This window comes from Phytophthora parasitica (assembly GCF_000247585.1).
Source record: "Phytophthora parasitica INRA-310 unplaced genomic scaffold supercont2.41, whole genome shotgun sequence".
Taxonomy (NCBI): domain Eukaryota; phylum Oomycota; class Peronosporomycetes; order Peronosporales; family Peronosporaceae; genus Phytophthora; species Phytophthora nicotianae.
The window spans coordinates 457,222-473,081 of record NW_008649027.1 but is presented as its reverse complement, the minus strand read 5'-3'; the positions used below and the strand labels follow the sequence as shown (position 1 = coordinate 473,081).

Here is a 15,860-nt window from a genome sequence, read left to right as displayed (position 1 = left end):
CGCGATTTTGCGAATCCCACTCCACCACACCACGTACTGTTGGTACGCCTGGAAAGTCCGGTGCAATATGCGTGCAGCCCGGGTGCTTAAATCCCTCAGATCCACGCCATAACGGATATCATCGTAAATCTCATAGAACACGGCTTGGTACAGGTTACACATCGCCGTGAGTAGCAGGGTTGGGGCCGTGGTGGGAACGTTCTGAACGGTATCACCATGGATGACACGGAAGACGGCCGCGAGGCACTCCGGGTACCACAAGGACGCTGCGTCCTGGAGCACGTAAAGCACCTGGTGCAGTTGTCCCGCGCTACGGATGGTAGTGCTCGGGGCAGGCTCAGGCCCGCCCCATTGAGCGTCGTCGCGGAACACAGTCCTCTCGTGGCGGAAGCCGCCGGAGTCGTCAGACGACAGAAAGTGGTCGAACGGCCTACTGAAGAAATCCACCGAAAACAGCATCTTCGCGGTGATTTTGGAAGCCCGGTAACGGCCTCGTAATCGTTCGCGCCGGAGGATGGAGCAGACTTTATCGTGGGGGCACATGTTAGAAAATCGAAAGAAGTCATCCGTACCTGCCAAGCCAACCGGCTGTCTTGGTCCAACTCGAGCCGCGATGTGAACGGCCAGGTCACTTGAGGTAGGCTGAAAAAGGTTGTTGCCGGTAGGGAGATGGCCCTGGGCCGTACGGTCGGGGGGGGGGGGGTCGTGAACGGTGTCAACGCTGGCTGTGGCTCCGCCTGGCGGAGCGGGAGCGGCGCCGACGGGGCTGGGATCGTAAACGCGACCGTGATCGGGAGTGTTGCCTATACACACTCGTATGAGCACGCGGGCTGCGGGATCGGGCGTGACTCGCCTGGCGCAGGGAGCGAGACTGACTGTGGCGCCGTTGCGTTCGAGAGTGACGGGGGTGCAGCCGTGGCCCGCCTCGTTCACCAGATCGACCCTGCCGTTCGAACTCGGAGCTCACATACCCATGGCTGCGCAAATACCCCCTGGGGGATCGTGGCTGATCAATCTCACACGAAGGGGACCATTGAAATTGACCCGCGGGTCCCGGTTCCCGGGGGACGACCTCTGAGGCCGCCGGGTCACGGGATCCAGGTCCCTGGGCGGTTGTCGGCAGTGTCTGACGCTGAAGAGAGGCAATGGCCGTCGACATCGACGTCAATTGGGATTGAAGCGCCAAATTCGTTGCCCGTTGCTCCTGGAGCAGGGCGAGATGGAGCGTCTGGCTCGAGAGGTCAGCGCCGACTGAGCCTGGCTTGCAGCAGTGTTCCGAGCGCCACCCTGAGGAGGCTGCTGGCCAATAGGGCGTTGCGTATCCGGCGCGTGCAGGTCCGGTAGTTCGTCGTATGGCATTAGGTCCACGTCGTCTTGAGAGTGGAGCGGGTGATGCGGTTCATCAGGTTCCGTGTCGGGGGTGTATTACCACCAAACAGATGCAGCTAGAGCCAGGCGCTTGTAGGAGGCCGATGTCGTCCACGAGTGAAATAGTAGACGCCGCACGTAGGCGACGACCTGACCGCACAGGTGGACTTCCGAGGTCCGCCGTACAAACTTCTGATCATTCCGGGGAATGGTCGCGAAGTACTGTGTAAATCGGGCGTATCGAAACACAGAAAGCAGCGGATGCTCCAGGAGCTCGTTCGCTAGATTGTCCCGCCAGACGCTAGTAGGGGATCCAGTAAAGCACGTCGATGTGCTCACGCATGGGCGCAGGAACGTCAGCGAGGCGCTGGTCGGGCAGGAGAAAAGTCAAAGTGGACTGCCAGGCAGGCCGCTTCATGCCATCGCCCAAGTCGAAGAAGGGGCTCTGATCTGCCTCCTTCTGTACGGGATTGCGTCCGAGCGTCGCGTACACAGGGCCTTCCCAAGTTCGTCAGGCGCCTCGAGACGAACTGTCCGTCCACCGAGGTTGGAGTAGGAGGCGCGTGGTGGATTCCGGGCCGGAGGTGAAGGCTTGGACGCAAGGATTTCGTTCATCGCTAAAACAATTTCTCGCTGGCAGCATGGATGCTTCCTCTCGGAAGCTCTGAGCTTCTTGGTCGCCTAAGCGTTGAACTTCTTGGTCGCCTAAGCGTTGAACTTCTTGGTCGCGTGAACACTTGCGTGTCGAGGCGACAATTGACGAATGGCTGGCTCTCCGTTCTTCTCCGGTTCGGAAACGCCTATTTTGTTCTTCACTCCGTTTCGCACTTAACCGAACACGTCTCTCAGCTGTTGAATCCGCGTTTGGTTGTCTGTCATGCGAACTCTGGGCCAGCAGTGCGGCGTGTGGGCTCAACGAAGAATGAGAAGCCAGCTCTGGTGTCTTCTCCTCGACGATGGACATTGCAATCGGCTCGATCATCTCCTCAGCGACCGGTTCTGCAGGAGATGCGAGCGGAGCTCCACTACAACGACACCCGTCTTCACCCGCACCGGTCGTACCACACGTCAAGTACCTCTCCGCAGAGGTGGGTTGAGAGCGCCACCAGATCCTCGTGACGCCTCTTGTAGGACTAGCCGTTACCGTTTAGGCTCCGGTGACACTGTACCATGTGACACTGCCTAATGGCTTCAGAAACCGGTTGGCCGGCATCTACGGGTATATGTAAAAAAAAAAAATACTGCTTTACCGGGAAATGTCATTTTCCTCAGCATTATGTCAGATACTGTCAGACCGGTAAACCGGTATTCTTGGCAGTTTACCAAAACAAAATATCGGTTTACCGGTGTTGCATCTGGTACAAATGCTTAGCCATCAAGAAACCAAGTTCTTGGTTTAGAAATCGAGGTTACATTCAGGTTACACTATTGTTGGCACGAACCATATTCCGCGATCATGTTCAGCTCGTCGTCGACGTCCAAGACGAACCTCCCGGCGCCCGTGCTGCCCTGGGTGGAGAAGTAGTAAGTGCATCATCTTTCCACGCATCTCCACCTAATATGCGCAGGTTTCTAAGGATAATTGGTGCTCTCTAGTCGCCCCAAGAACGTAGACGAAATCTCGCACCAGGAGCATGTGGTAGCCACGCTCAAAACGTCGATCGCCAATGGACAGCTACCCCACTTGCTGTTCTACGGACCTCCAGGTACTGGCAAGACGTCCACGATCGTGGCTGTGGGGCGCCAACTCTTTGGCCCGGACTTCCGCAAGAACGGCCGCTTCCTGGAGCTGAACGCGTCGGATGACCGAGGTATCAAGGTGGTACGCGAGAAGGTCAAGAGCTTCGCCCAGGGTGCCATCAGCAGTGCCAGCGGCCTACCGCCCTTTAAAATCATCGTACTCGATGAGGCCGATTCCATGACGGGCGACGCGCAATCTGCGCTGCGTCGCATGATGGAGAATTATTCCAAGGTCACTCGCTTTTGCCTCATCTGTAACTACGTGAGTCGCATCATTGAGCCTGTGGCCTCGCGTTGTGCCAAATTCCGCTTTGCGCCACTGGAAAAGATATCCATGGCATCTCGTGTGCGCTTCATCGCCTCCGAAGAGCACGTCAATGTGTCTGATTCGGTGCTGGAGTCGCTGCTCGAGTGCTCGAATGGAGACTTGCGTAAGGCGATTAACTACCTTCAAAGTGCCAAGCAGCTTTGTGGGGACGATGAGCTGTCACAAGATGATGTCATTGCTGTGGCTGGTCTTGCTCCGCCAGAGCTGCTGCAGCAGTTTTGGGTCTCGGTGGCTTCCAACAGCTTTGAGAAGATGAAGACAGACATCGAGAATATCCTGCTGGCTGGATACCCAGTCCTTACGATTTTGCGGCAGCTGAATGATGACGTTCTCGCACTAGACAAGCTCAACGATGTACAGAAGGCCAAGATTTGCCTGCGCATTGCTGAGGCCGATAAGAGGCTGGTGGATGGCGCCAGCGAACACTTTCAGCTGCTAGCCGTTGCATCCTACGCCATGCGCATTTATCATACGTCGTAATAGATCTAAGGAGTTTCGTATGATGATGACACGCATTAATAAAGCGGTGTGCTGATGATGAATGGATACATGCACAAAAGAATTTTAGAAGATAGCAACTCCAAGCACAGGGCTAGCACTCGGTAACATCAGGCATCTAGCCGCTCGTCATTATAGCTGCACCTTGGTCAGTTACAGAAGACATCTGCGTCCACTCATGATGGCTCTGCTGCTTCCAGAATGTAACCTCGTCATCACCAGCGGCGACGCTGAGCACGGAGCCCGTAAGAGACCAGCTTAACCGGTACACTGGTGCACGGAAAGTATGCACAACATGGGACGCCCATTCGCCATCAGCTTCATCTTGAGTCCAGACACGAACTGTGTGATCATCCGATCCTGATGCAATCACGTTAGCTGGGATACCCACATTCGGTGCCCAAACAACATCGCGAACCCAGTCATTGTGTCCGTACAACGGGGTATTCACAACTTCCCAGTAGCTGTTGCCAGGATTGCCATCTTCTTGTGGCGTCGTAATAAACTGCCAGATAGTAACTGCGTGGTTACACGATCCAGTAACCACGCGCTGGATAGGCCCTTGAGCCCCCTGTGAGCCCAAAGAGTTGTAGGGCGCCCAGCTCACAGACGTGCAGCCCATGCCCTCCTCAGAGTTGCGGAAGCTCGACGACACCACCCATCCTTCACGCATACGAGTAAGGAACGACACTTGTCCATCAGCTGATGCACTAGCCAGACACAATCCGTACTCATATGGCGCCCAGGCCACACTCAGTACGGCCAGTGAGTGAAATTCGTGCACGTGCTTGAGACGCCATTCCGTTACATTGGCTACTCCCCCAGCACCCTGCTGGACCAATTCCTCTCGGTATACGTATACCTTGCCATCCTGAGCAGCAAGAGCCAATACAGCGCCAAATTTGGGGTGCGCCCAGGCCACGCGGTGAATGGGGGCCGCCGAGTCGTCGGCCAGAGGCACCACGTGCTGCAGTGCGTGAAGCTGCTGCTCCTGTTGTGGTTCCTGTCCGTCCTTCGCTGCCGAGAGGTCTTCACTATCTCCACTTGTCACAATGGCCCTCGATACGTCATACACACGGAATGTCCGGTCGGACGAACACGTAACCAAGCGCTTGCCATAGTAGTCCAGCTGAATATCGTAAATCATGTCGTTGTGTTCCGTGTCGATGCTCGCCGCCGGTGCTTGACGGGGAAGCCTCTGCTGCTGAGGGTGATGTTGTTGGATAGGGTGAGGCTGTCCGTATGGGGCGGCGAATTGCCCGCCTGCCGAGCCGTGCATGCCGCCAACAAACTCCATCTTCGAAATTGCTGATGTGGCACGGATACTCAATGGGACTATTTTGCCAGTTTTTTTTGTGAAAATAGTCCCGTCCACCGGACTAAATTTGAATTGTCACTTTCGGTAAAAGCAACTTGAGCCGCGATGTTTGCCGTGAATGGGCCAAGCGGGCCGACGACGCGCAATGAACGCCGCGTGAAGAGCGATCGACAACGAGAGGAAGAGGAGGAGACCAGGAGACGCTGGGCTGCGAAGAAATGCGAGCAGTTTTTTCTCGAGAACCGTGCGCAGGCTGATAGCATGATGCATGGTGAGTGTGAAGTGTACTGGAATTTGTAAGGGCAACTGCAACATCAGTGCTCACACTTGGCGTCTGCTGTATATTACTACAGATAGAAAGGAACCGAAGATCCGTGCAGCTCAGTCCGATATTTTCAAGGTGTGGTTTTACAAAATATTGCGGTGCAAGTCAATTCCGCTGACTTGGCTTCTGGTTGTTGTAGGGCTGCCGAATTGTGTTCAATGGACGTACAGGCAAAGTATCTTCGTACGTGAATGTGAAGGTGATGCAAACTTGTCTATCCGCTTTAACACCATCTTGCTGTTTCGTAGATATTACTTGGCGAAATTGGTTCAGGAGCACGGTGGCAACGTTGCGTACGTTCACTAGGAAATTATCAGCCCGTTATTTTGATTTGACATTCCTCATACGATTGGCGTTGCAGTTCAACGCTGACCTCCACGCGCGTCACACACATGGTCGGCTCCAACTTGAACGGGTCCAAGGCAGATAAAGTGCTGAAGGTAAGCCGCGAGTTGAGGCTTTTACTAGATCTAATAATGAACATTTCTTGCTGAAAAAAAAAAAAAACAATAACAACAACAGAGCAGTGGCAAGGTCAAGTTCGTAAGCCCGGGTACGTTTCATTGCGCAAGATATCTGATGCTATTATTCTCATCTCAAACATGGTCGTTCGTAGGATGGATCCTGCAGTCTATCAAGAATAAAAAGCGGCAGCCCGAATTTGAATTCCTAGTCTACAAGGACTCCCACGCTGCAGGCTCGCTCCGTGCTGCATTTTCCCGATCAGTTCCGTCATCGAAATGAACGAGTTTGCAGCACAGGGGAATTCAACATTTCAAGCGACACAGAGAGTGCAACGCAACACCAACTTGTAAAAAAGAGAAAGAATATACCATGTATAGGGTCACAACTAACCAAAGTAGCATTCGTTGTCGCTCCTTTCAAGCCAAAAACGAGAACGAAAGACCTAGGAGAGGAGCGCAGCGAAACCTAATTCTCCTTTCCAAACGTCCACCGAGTCCTCGAACAGCCTTTTCACCTGCGCCCCGCACACCTGATTGTTATCCTGTTCTGAACCTCTGAGTGCCACGCCTCTCGAGCCTCGCAGCACAACACTCCCAGGACTAAACTGCAGTATAAAATCAACTAGCGCGCGACGCGAGGCTAACAGGACTAAACGACACTGCTTAGCAGCACTTCGACCCGCCATTGGACGGAACCTGCTGACCAGGCGTCAGCTTAACGCCGGCCTTGGGGGCCACGGGAGCGTTGGCCATGCGCTTCTTGATCTGGGCGGCCATCATCATGAAGGCCTTCTCGACATTGGCAGCGTTCTTTGCACTGGTCTCCAGGAATTCAATGCCCAGGCTTTCGGCGAACTCCTTGGCGGCGTCAGTGCTCACGACGCGCTTGGCAGTCAGATCGCTCTTGTTACCGACCAGCAGCTTGTTCACATTCTCACAGGCGTATCTGTAAATCAGTGGAATATCACTCAGCTCTTTTCCTTGGATCTTCTCTCGATAAGTCGGACGTACCTATCGATCTCATGCAGCCACTGTTTCACATTGTTGAATGACTCCTGGTCCGTCACGTCGTACACCACAATAATGCCGTGTGCACCGCGGTAGTAACTGCTAGTGATCGTGCGGAAACGCTCCTGTCCGGCCGTGTCCCACTACAGACACACACGTGATTTGGTACATCGGTTAGTTGAATAGAAAAAAAACTGCAGTGATACAAGTCTATTGAAAGACGTACAATCTGGAGCTTGATGGTCTTGCCGTCCAGCTCGATCGTACGGATTTTCTGCAGAACAGTTGATATCATGTCAGCAATCCTGATGAAAACCTGGATCTAAGTATGGTGGCACTTACAAAGTCCACACCAATGGTCGAGATGTAGCTCTCCGTGTAAGTGTCGTCGGCGAAACGAAGCAGCAGACACGACTTGCCGACGCCAGAGTCACCGATCAGCAGCAGCTTAAAGAGGTAGTCACTGCACACAAGATACGAGCGTCAGTCGATCCAGCCTTCAATCAGCAGCAATAAATCAGCTATACGCATGAGATCCTGCACATACTATTCGGGGTTCATCTTGAACGAGCGTGGAGAGAAAGCGGCGGGTGAAGGCGCTCAATCTGCGGCACGAAACAGTGATCCGGTTAGTTAACGAGCTACTGCAACATTATATGGCGCTCCCTCCTTCTCCCCTTTCCGTCGGTCCTAGATTCCAAAGAAAGATCGAGGATTCAACCACTTCGACCAGGCAGTTCACACCAGGTAGAGCGAGGATCGGGAAAGGATCGAACGAGGGGGGACTGTTGCGCCGCAATCAGCGCTACATGCATCCAAAAACACCTACACAAAAGAAGAAGAACGAAGCGACTCGCGCGTTCTGAGCGTCTTGGGTTGTGCTGCGGGGTTTCCAAGAGAGAAAGAAGGAGCCGCCGTTTTGCTCCGAGGTTTTATAAAGGTATAATTCGAGGTTTTTCAAGCATTATAACCAATCGATTCTCCGAGCGTGGCGCTGAGAAACTGATGTGGTGTACACATCACAACACGCAAGTCAATCCACATCAGTCCAAGCCATGTTATCGCCGACGACGTTGAAGACGCCCGCGCTTACAGACAAAGGAAATTCTACCGCCTTTGCCCAACGAAAACCAATGAAGTCCTGCCAAGGTGTCGAATCAGGCTACCCACGGCAGTTTCGCATTTATACATGAATACGAGATCGCTGAGGGCTGGCTAAATTTACTGCGCGCCGAGAAACGAATCAGGTTTGCTGGAAGCGGGAGTGGACTCAAATCGAGGTGCGTAATGGTAACGACGGCGGGCCTGCATGCGAAAACTCAACTGAAACGATCCCAATGCGCGAATCGACATAGGATGCGAAATATCGACGCTCAGGTCTCGCCTCGCACGTCTCCAGCGAGACTTCAGCAGCACGCCCCCCATGCCATCACCACACATGAGCCACTGCCGGCATTGTTGATACGGGTGCGTCCACACCAAATGTGTCAACCCCAGCCATGTTGTACGCAACGGAGGAGACGACGCAGCCGCAGGCACTGCTATGAGCCTGCCGCAACCTAGTGATCAGCTTACCAATCAGCGAAGGCCCATATCGAGAACAGAAGAGCTTCCACCTAAAACTGGAAATCTTACTTATCACACGTCGCAGACGCAGATTCTCCACTGATTCAAAGTAATCAGAGTGATGGTCGCTCGTCCTCATTTTATTGACCACGACAGAGAGTTAGGTACAATTCTCGAAAACCTTATCCATACAAAACCCTAACATATTTCGATCATCCAAGTGGCAAAGTCCGAATTATGAGCTAATTCGCTATGGATTAGCTTTCTATACCTAGGGGTGGGTTTAGTTGGATTGTTCCGACTTGGTCTCCCTTCACACAGAAAGGGGAAGCCGAGAAGAAACGTCGAAGGCAAGTAACCAGATCGATGCCGAGGCGGTGGCGGCGTCATGCTCGCCACTTCCGTGTATGTTCGTTCGAGTGTCGGTCGCGCAGCAGCAGCCCACGCCGCTCGAGTCGCTTAACGGAACGAGAGCGCGAGAGTAGAGCTAGCTCGCCCACTCGGAATCAGACGTGCATTTGCGTGTGATTTTTGTGTCTATCGGGGGTTGCAACACCAATTTGGAGTTCTAATAGCGTGCAGCGACCCTTCGTGGCCGGTAAGAGACTAACTGTGTGCTGCGTTTGGCTTGGTGCAGACGAACTAAACTCGGAGCATCGTCAACGAGAAGAAAAACAGACGATGAGCTCATTCAAGAAGGAACACCCGTTTGGTACGTCGCTTTTGAAGACTCCGATGTGCTCTGGAATTTGCTGACGTCGTCTGCTTCGCCGATTTTACAGAGAAGCGTCAAGCTGAGGCTCAGCGAATCAGATCCAAGTACCCCGACCGAATTCCGGTGTGTGGGCTCTCTGAATTGAAGTAATACGTTTTACTTCAAGTATAAGCTAACGGGTTTATTTTATTTTTCGATGCAGGTGATTTGTGAGAAGGCAGACCGAAGCGATATCCCGGATATTGACAAGAAGAAGTACCTGGTGCCTGCGGACCTGACAGTCGGTCAGTTCGTGTACGTGATCAGAAAGCGCATCAAACTGAGCCCCGAAAAGGCCATCTTCATCTTCATCAACAACGTCCTCCCACCCACCGGTACGGTTTTCACTGCATTAAGTTAGTGTGCTGGTTACTTACTCGAATTTGCTTTGGTTTTATTCGTTCAGCTGCCTTGATGTCGAACATTTACGAAGAACAGAAAGACGTGGACGGCTTTCTCTACATCACCTACAGTGGCGAGAACACTTTCGGTCAATAGGCTGCACGTGCTATCGGCGTGTGGGGACTGGATTTTGGTTGAAGATTTTTTTCGTCGTCGCTATAGTAGATAGCCAATGTCGCGCATTCGTGTTGAGACAGCGGTGTTGCTCTGTCGTCTTCAGTAGGGGCTAATGGCAAATGAAGCCGTGACTCTATAACAAGCACGACAAGAAGTATTTGCTGCCGTGTGGTCCAATCTACTAGAGTTGGCGATGTGGATATTCCTAGGAACAAAACCCAGAAAAATGCATTCAATTCTATTCACTCTCTAATTGCGTTTTTTTTGCTGACCACGTAGCGTTTCAAAAACAAGAGTCTCTATTCGCGCTGGAACTGCATCATTTGAAGACCTTGACCAACGACCACAACTTCGTCAGCCGTTCCAGTCTCGATTTGTCGAATAGCAAGATCGGCAATATCAGCGCATTCAGAGAAGGCAGCCCCTTGCCATTCCAGCTCGGTGCCGTTCTCGTTGCGACGAATGCCCCACTTGCTCACTCGTTGGTCATATCCAGCGGCAAAAATGGTCTCTGCATCAACACAAGCAACAGCTTTGATAGCTGATCCACTGGCGTTTACTGTCCGAGCTTCAGTAAGCATTTGACATGCTGGAAATTGCAACTCACGCAGATTCAAATTCTGGTCGTCTCCACCGCTGATAAGAGTCACGTCAAGGCTTCCTGCTTCCTTGCTCTTTTTGCAGGATACGAGATTGATGCAGTTCACTCCCATATCGTGCGCCAAGTAGTTACCACTAGGCTGCAACTCACCGATCACTTTCTGAAGCTTCGTCTTGTACTGACCCAGATCTTCATCGGATCGAAGAAGCAATGTAATCTCCTTCAGCAAATCGCTAAAGTCCCACACCGTCACTAAGCCGTCTGTAGAGCCAACAGCCAACCCGGCCATCACAACATCATCGTCACCTTCCTGAAAGCCAACGCAGGACAGAATGGGCTTTCGTGAGGCCAAGTGACAGTCCCCAATCTTGAAAAGGTTGCCGTGGTTTACATCCAGCAGCAATAGCTGAGTGGAGCCCTCGGAATTGCACGCCGCCACTAGTCGATACGCGTCAGAAGCGGTGGGCATCGCGAACGTAGTGAGCCCGAGAATGCGATGGTCTTGAGCCGCCTCGGCACGTTCCTGACCACAAACATGAAGGAGTAGATCGCTTTCTCCACGAACTAGCCACACATTTAAACGCTGCTTACCGCCTCCGGAGAGAACAACGTGTTCCTCGATGCCATCCGAGTTAGTACGCCGGAACGTTGTCAGTGCCCGAACCGTAGTCGTATGGGCAATTCCAGTAGCCACACTGCCCCAACGCAAGCTTGTTCTACCGTGATCGCGACGGCGATGTAGCATGAGGCTATTGTCTTCTGCTGCGGTAATCAAGCGCTCACGTCCGAGGAAAGCCACGCATGTCGTCATGCGCCCATGGTGATGATCGTGTAGTGAACACTTGGAAAAACGCGGCGAGGTCTTGGTATCGTGGAGCTCATTTAGAAGAGTCGAATGCACCTTGATGTCAACCTGCTGCTTCTGAGTTGCTGACGGCGTGAACACAAACGTGTGTGAAGGCAACGCAGAGTCATACTCGCCCGCTCTAGTGAAAAGTGCGTGTGGTCGGCGCCAACCACCGCATTCCACGTTAAAGAGGCGATATTGAGCGGAGAAGTTGTACAGAACAGCTTGTGCCGCGTGGAATCCGAAAACCATAAGATCATGTTTTGTCTTCCCGTGGGCAGATGGAGCTCTGTTCCACCAAAGTTGTTTGACTGTGGAAATTCCTCGGATGGACTCACGACCCACCTGTGTAGGTGTAAACGCTCCAGTTGCGTCCGCTTCCAACGCATACGAGCAAATATATCCGTCGTGCCCTCCCGATAGCATAACAGTCTCATGGTTCTTAGCGTCTTTACTGTCTTCGTAAAGCAGAAGTGATGCCACTAGTTCACGCCCATGTACACTCTTCAGTATTAACGCAGGGGGTTGCACCGCCTTGGCCTTGTCAGCGCTTTCCATCGAAACGAGCGAGCGATGGAACACATACACGCCACCATGTCCGTCACCTGCAATGATATTTCTTGTCGTAGCCAAGCGGTCAACGACCAGAATTGAGGATACTGAGCTCTTGGCAGGGATCTTGAATGTTGCAACAATCTCCATCTTGATTGAGGGCGATGCCAAGTTTTTACCGTCCTCTACTACGCTTGGTTTCCACTCAGTGAGAACTCCGCTTGCACTACTGATAAAAAGAGCGTCTTTCTGGTCCCACCAAATCTTCATGACTCGTACGTTGGCTTGGGTAGTCCATGAGTACAGCAAAATGCCAGTTGCTACCTCAACGATATACACGCGGCCCGTTATGTCACCAAGCAGCAAGAACCGCCCAGATGAATCCATTGTGAACGTCGTCAAACCACCAGTTCGTGCTCGAACTACAGCATCATCAATTGGTGGAACTGTAAAAAATTGTTCTGATGTGAGCGACGACAGGTCCAGACGGAAAATATCACCGTGCTCGGAGGCTACGAATGCCGTCTCAGCATTATCATGAACACTGAGTACGATATTGCGCACACTGTGTGACGATGGAGTTCTCTTTTTCTTCTTTGGTGCAGTGGACGTTGTGGCAATAGGGACACGAACAGTCCTACACAAGTCGCCAGCTTCTGGCGCGTTAGATGAAGACATGAGCTGGTGTGTGATGTCCCAGAGCTTAACAGCCCCATCACCTCCTCCGGAGGCAATCATCTCTAGCAACGGGTGGACAGCTACACGCCAAACGTGCTTCCCCATGTGACCTTGCAGCGTGGCGACACAATTACCATCCAGATCCCAAAGCTTGCAAAGGCCATCCTCACTCGACGTGACCACACCGTGTTTCCAGAAAGACACGTCCCAAATGCGAGCTGAGTGCCCCCAAGCTCGGAACACCGGGGAATATTCACTCACGAGCAGTTCTGCACGAGTCAATGTTCGTGATAAGTGAAGTTGTTCAACTGTGGTCTCCCCATCGTGCGACCACAGCTGCACCGTTCGATCGTCCGAGACAGAGGCCAATGAGCGAGCATCCGATGACCAAGTGAGCTTGAAGAGCACGCCATCGTGCGCATGCAGCCGTTGAGCCGGCTCGATGGCAATGTTCGTCTCGTTATCGCCGTTTTCCATGGGATTCCATAGCAAAATCTGCTGAAAAACTGTACCAGAAGCAACTACCAGGTCGTCAAACGATCGTCCATGGAACACCAACGCATACAAAATGCAGCGCTCGGCGCATTGCACGCTGCGGAGAATATCGTTGCGCACCGGGTCCCATATCTGCACGAAATTGTGCGCAAGTCCAACTGCAGCCAGTAATTTTTTGTTCTCCGCCGACGCAAATTCATTTGTCAGTAGCTGCACGTCGAACACCCAGTCGCAAAATACTTTTGGTATACCCAGCGCGGTAAGCTTCTCAAGCCCGCGAGCAGCTTCAGGAGCCTGTGGTAGGTCCTGGAAACATGACACACGTTTTTGGCCGAAGAAAGCGCCGGCAAATGATTCGTTCGAGCCCGGAAGTCCGACGATATCGCAGCCGTGTAGAATGCCTCGCGTCAACACGGCGTGCTTGCTTAGAAGCTCACCAGTCGCAGTGGCGTACAGGAATACTGTTGGACCTACGCCGACGTAGAGTAGAGATCCATTAGATGAGAAAGACACGAGCGTCACGGCACCCAGGAACTCCTGCTTCTTGATCGGAGGGTGAGCCATGGGGATGGCGGGTAACGTTAGAACACAGCCATCCGTGATTGGCTAAAATACCGGTACTATCGGTATTGTGCTTGTCGTGCACTTATTTTTGTGCACATGGCTACAATTTTGTGTACATGGCTTCTTTTTTTGCTTCACACGAGATAGTTCCATGCAAGTACATTATACGATGCTTCAAGTTCATTAAAACCCTGCTAGTGATAAGAATGTGCATTTCTGCTTAAGTTAGTCGATATAGTCAAGACCTCGTAGCTGACAACGTCGGAAGCTTTAAGAGCGATTCTCCGACGCTACGGGCGATATGGCAACCCGTTGTTGTTCCCGGCACATTTGTTGTTGCTGGTACTCGCTGAGTTTGGAATACACGGGCTTCTCCATCTGCAAGACTTTCCACACTGAGCGGGCCTTACGAAACTCGATTTGGCTTTTGCTCGGATCCGAAACAGGCGAAAAGTTCTTGGCTTGGAGAGACTGCTCCAATGTCTGCAAGCTAACATTAGCAGGTAGCGTGGCATCTCGAACGAAGAAGTCGCGCACTATCGGGAAGATGGTTTTAGCGCAGGAAATGCACTTGGGTACTGCGGAAAAGGTGTGCGAAGCCAATATAAGTGTGAACTGATGGAGTTCGGTGCGACGCTGGTTGATCACGTTAGTCGACCGTGAGCACAGGAGGTGACGTCTTGGTAACCAGTAGCTGCGCAACGTTTGAGTGAACCATGTACAGCCAAAGCACAGTGGGCGAGCACCGCCTCCATGACGCAAGAAGAATGCGCGAAGTGCCTTCAGCAGATCCCGGAATTCCGAGAATCGGCGCTCTACAGACCACTCATGATCCGTATTGGCAAGCGAGCATTGCAGTACATACCGCGTGGGGTCGCCCATGTGCATACCAGGTTTCACATTCGCCAGCTTTACCACGAGTTTTGGGTCGAGGTTGTCGGATCGGCACGAGATACTCGAGTGGAAGCAGTCGTCGTCGAGGTACATCGCTGCGATGCCGATTGACTTTACTGGTGAGACCAAGCAAATTGCAAAGTAAATCATAGCAAAAGATCTGCATCGGCGCCGAGTCCTAATTGTAACTTCCAGACGCGGGACTTCATCATGATCAACAAACCGCCTTCACCTTCTGACCCGCATACCTTCGCAATGATCTGTGCGTTCAGATGTCGATACGCTATTCTTGAAGCTATTCTTAAAGCGACCATAGCCGTCTAAACAGTAGGACGCTCCCAGAAGGACCAGAACCTCCTAGCGTGCTATACACCGCGTCAAATGTGGCTTCCAAGCAGGTGCTTGTCCGGCCCGGACAACCGTATGCACTAGTGTCACCATATTGTAGCACCGTTGAAGCGTATGATTGAAGTGGTACGAATCTTTGTTATCCGAGTTTGCCGTATGATTAGTGCTCAAGACGATGCCATCATGTTGTTCATGGAGATGTCGATTGGGTCAGTGTAGCCGTTGGTAGCTTGTGCGAGGTCTGTAGACGAAAATTCGTCCAGATACTGACATGTCGACGTTGCTTGAGTGACAGCTTGTCGTACGACGGGTGAAATTCCAAGGAAATTAAAAAAAAAAATGTGGTGCAGTAGACGGATAGCCTATCAGTGATAGCAGACGCTCGCTTGATCAGAGTTCATTATCTTTCTTGCCTCCACCGACTCCTTCTTAAGCACTCAGCGCCGCCAGTGAATCAACGGTGCGTATCGATTGTACCATGCAAACGGCTCTTCAGGTATCTCCAATGAGATTGAACACGCAGTCGTCAGGACGCGAAGGTGGATATCCTAACGACCAGTCTCATGCGACGCCGCTACACCACTTGTGCGCGCGGACGTCCAGCTTGAGCAGTGTTGATAAGCACGAATGCCTGAAACGGTATCAACTTGACTGGGATTGGAATGGCTACATATCCTCTGGCGGCGGAGAAAAGTGCGTCGACGCTACGGAATGGAACGACACCCATGGCGAAAGAAACGTTCTGGCAACTGCTGACGCCAAATACGAGATGGAGGGCACTCCTCGTCATGGGCATGCGCTGGCCGTCTCCACATCGGCCCTCGTTCACAGAGTCGGCAAATGCACAGCTGGGTGGCAGGATCTTTGAGTGACTTTTTGAACAATCCACCTTGGTGTAAACATCCAACCAGGTCGAATGAATTTTATCCCTAATTTCATTCGCTTTGTCTGGGTTATTTCAAAATAGCCCTGTCCTTTTTTCGATTTTTGAAA

At 52.3% G+C, this 15,860-nt stretch overlaps 9 protein-coding genes across 13 annotated transcripts in view; 3 read left to right on the top strand and 6 right to left on the bottom strand.

The window, feature by feature from the left end:
- The window catches only part of PPTG_23542 (hypothetical protein), a gene marked incomplete at both ends in the record, with an annotated part of 1,073 nt that extends 614 nt beyond the window's left edge, over window positions 1-459 (bottom strand). Inside the window, one exon of the mRNA XM_008911404.1 lies at window positions 38-459. Within this exon, the coding sequence (XP_008909652.1) occupies window positions 38-459 (422 nt within the window). The remainder of the gene's footprint in view (window positions 1-37) is intronic.
- A 2,297-nt stretch (window positions 460-2,756) lies between these two features.
- Window positions 2,757-4,042, top strand: PPTG_14826 (hypothetical protein). The gene is made up of 2 exons (XM_008911403.1): window positions 2,757-2,892; window positions 2,965-4,042. The coding sequence occupies exons 1-2, from the start codon at window positions 2,825-2,827 to the stop codon at window positions 3,914-3,916; spliced, it is 1,020 nt and encodes a 339-aa protein (XP_008909651.1). The 5' UTR covers window positions 2,757-2,824; the 3' UTR covers window positions 3,917-4,042.
- A 150-nt stretch (window positions 4,043-4,192) lies between these two features.
- On the bottom strand, window positions 4,193-5,231 carry PPTG_14825 (hypothetical protein; the record flags this gene model as incomplete). The annotated part of the gene is made up of 2 exons (XM_008911402.1): window positions 4,193-4,294; window positions 4,326-5,231. 2 exons carry the CDS (start codon window positions 5,229-5,231, stop codon window positions 4,193-4,195), a joined length of 1,008 nt encoding a protein of 335 aa, XP_008909650.1.
- A 97-nt stretch (window positions 5,232-5,328) lies between these two features.
- Window positions 5,329-6,524, top strand: PPTG_14824 (hypothetical protein). Of its 3 annotated transcripts, none has more exons than XM_008911401.1 (7): window positions 5,329-5,523; window positions 5,606-5,652; window positions 5,717-5,760; window positions 5,826-5,870; window positions 5,939-6,010; window positions 6,100-6,130; window positions 6,194-6,524. In XM_008911401.1, the coding sequence occupies exons 1-6, from the start codon at window positions 5,358-5,360 to the stop codon at window positions 6,122-6,124; spliced, it is 399 nt and encodes a 132-aa protein (XP_008909649.1). In that variant the 5' UTR covers window positions 5,329-5,357; the 3' UTR covers window positions 6,125-6,130; window positions 6,194-6,524. The 3 variants fall into 3 exon arrangements, with proteins under 3 accessions (XP_008909649.1, XP_008909647.1, XP_008909648.1); XM_008911399.1 differs by having other exon boundaries at window positions 5,939-6,017; window positions 6,194-6,522; XM_008911400.1 differs by having other exon boundaries at window positions 5,939-6,130; window positions 6,194-6,522.
- PPTG_14823 lies at window positions 6,370-8,721 on the bottom strand. Of its 2 annotated transcripts, XM_008911398.1 has the most exons (7): window positions 8,685-8,721; window positions 7,879-8,608; window positions 7,597-7,654; window positions 7,392-7,512; window positions 7,276-7,323; window positions 7,053-7,192; window positions 6,370-6,987 (listed from the first exon to the last, which is right to left on the bottom strand). In XM_008911398.1, exons 3-7 carry the CDS (start codon window positions 7,608-7,610, stop codon window positions 6,705-6,707), a joined length of 606 nt encoding a protein of 201 aa, XP_008909646.1. In that variant the 5' UTR covers window positions 7,611-7,654; window positions 7,879-8,608; window positions 8,685-8,721; the 3' UTR covers window positions 6,370-6,704. The 2 variants fall into 2 exon arrangements, with proteins under 2 accessions (XP_008909646.1, XP_008909645.1); XM_008911397.1 differs by having other exon boundaries at window positions 7,879-8,721.
- Window positions 8,722-8,871: 150 nt separating this feature from the next.
- Window positions 8,872-10,146, top strand: PPTG_14822. Of its 2 annotated transcripts, XM_008911396.1 has the most exons (5): window positions 8,872-8,965; window positions 9,253-9,327; window positions 9,398-9,453; window positions 9,533-9,704; window positions 9,776-10,146. In XM_008911396.1, the coding sequence occupies exons 2-5, from the start codon at window positions 9,297-9,299 to the stop codon at window positions 9,865-9,867; spliced, it is 351 nt and encodes a 116-aa protein (XP_008909644.1). In that variant the 5' UTR covers window positions 8,872-8,965; window positions 9,253-9,296; the 3' UTR covers window positions 9,868-10,146. The 2 variants fall into 2 exon arrangements, with proteins under 2 accessions (XP_008909644.1, XP_008909643.1); XM_008911395.1 differs by having other exon boundaries at window positions 8,872-9,327.
- PPTG_14821 (hypothetical protein) lies at window positions 10,060-13,653 on the bottom strand. Its single transcript, XM_008911394.1, has one exon. It carries the CDS (start codon window positions 13,623-13,625, stop codon window positions 10,188-10,190), a length of 3,438 nt encoding a protein of 1,145 aa, XP_008909642.1. The 5' UTR covers window positions 13,626-13,653; the 3' UTR covers window positions 10,060-10,187.
- A 242-nt stretch (window positions 13,654-13,895) lies between these two features.
- PPTG_14820 (hypothetical protein) lies at window positions 13,896-14,669 on the bottom strand (the record flags this gene model as incomplete). Its single annotated transcript, XM_008911393.1, has 1 exon — window positions 13,896-14,669. One exon carries the CDS (start codon window positions 14,667-14,669, stop codon window positions 13,896-13,898), a length of 774 nt encoding a protein of 257 aa, XP_008909641.1.
- Window positions 14,670-15,441: 772 nt separating this feature from the next.
- PPTG_23541 (hypothetical protein) lies at window positions 15,442-15,594 on the bottom strand (the record flags this gene model as incomplete). Its single annotated transcript, XM_008911392.1, has 1 exon — window positions 15,442-15,594. One exon carries the CDS (start codon window positions 15,592-15,594, stop codon window positions 15,442-15,444), a length of 153 nt encoding a protein of 50 aa, XP_008909640.1.
- Window positions 15,595-15,860: the final 266 nt, after the last annotated feature.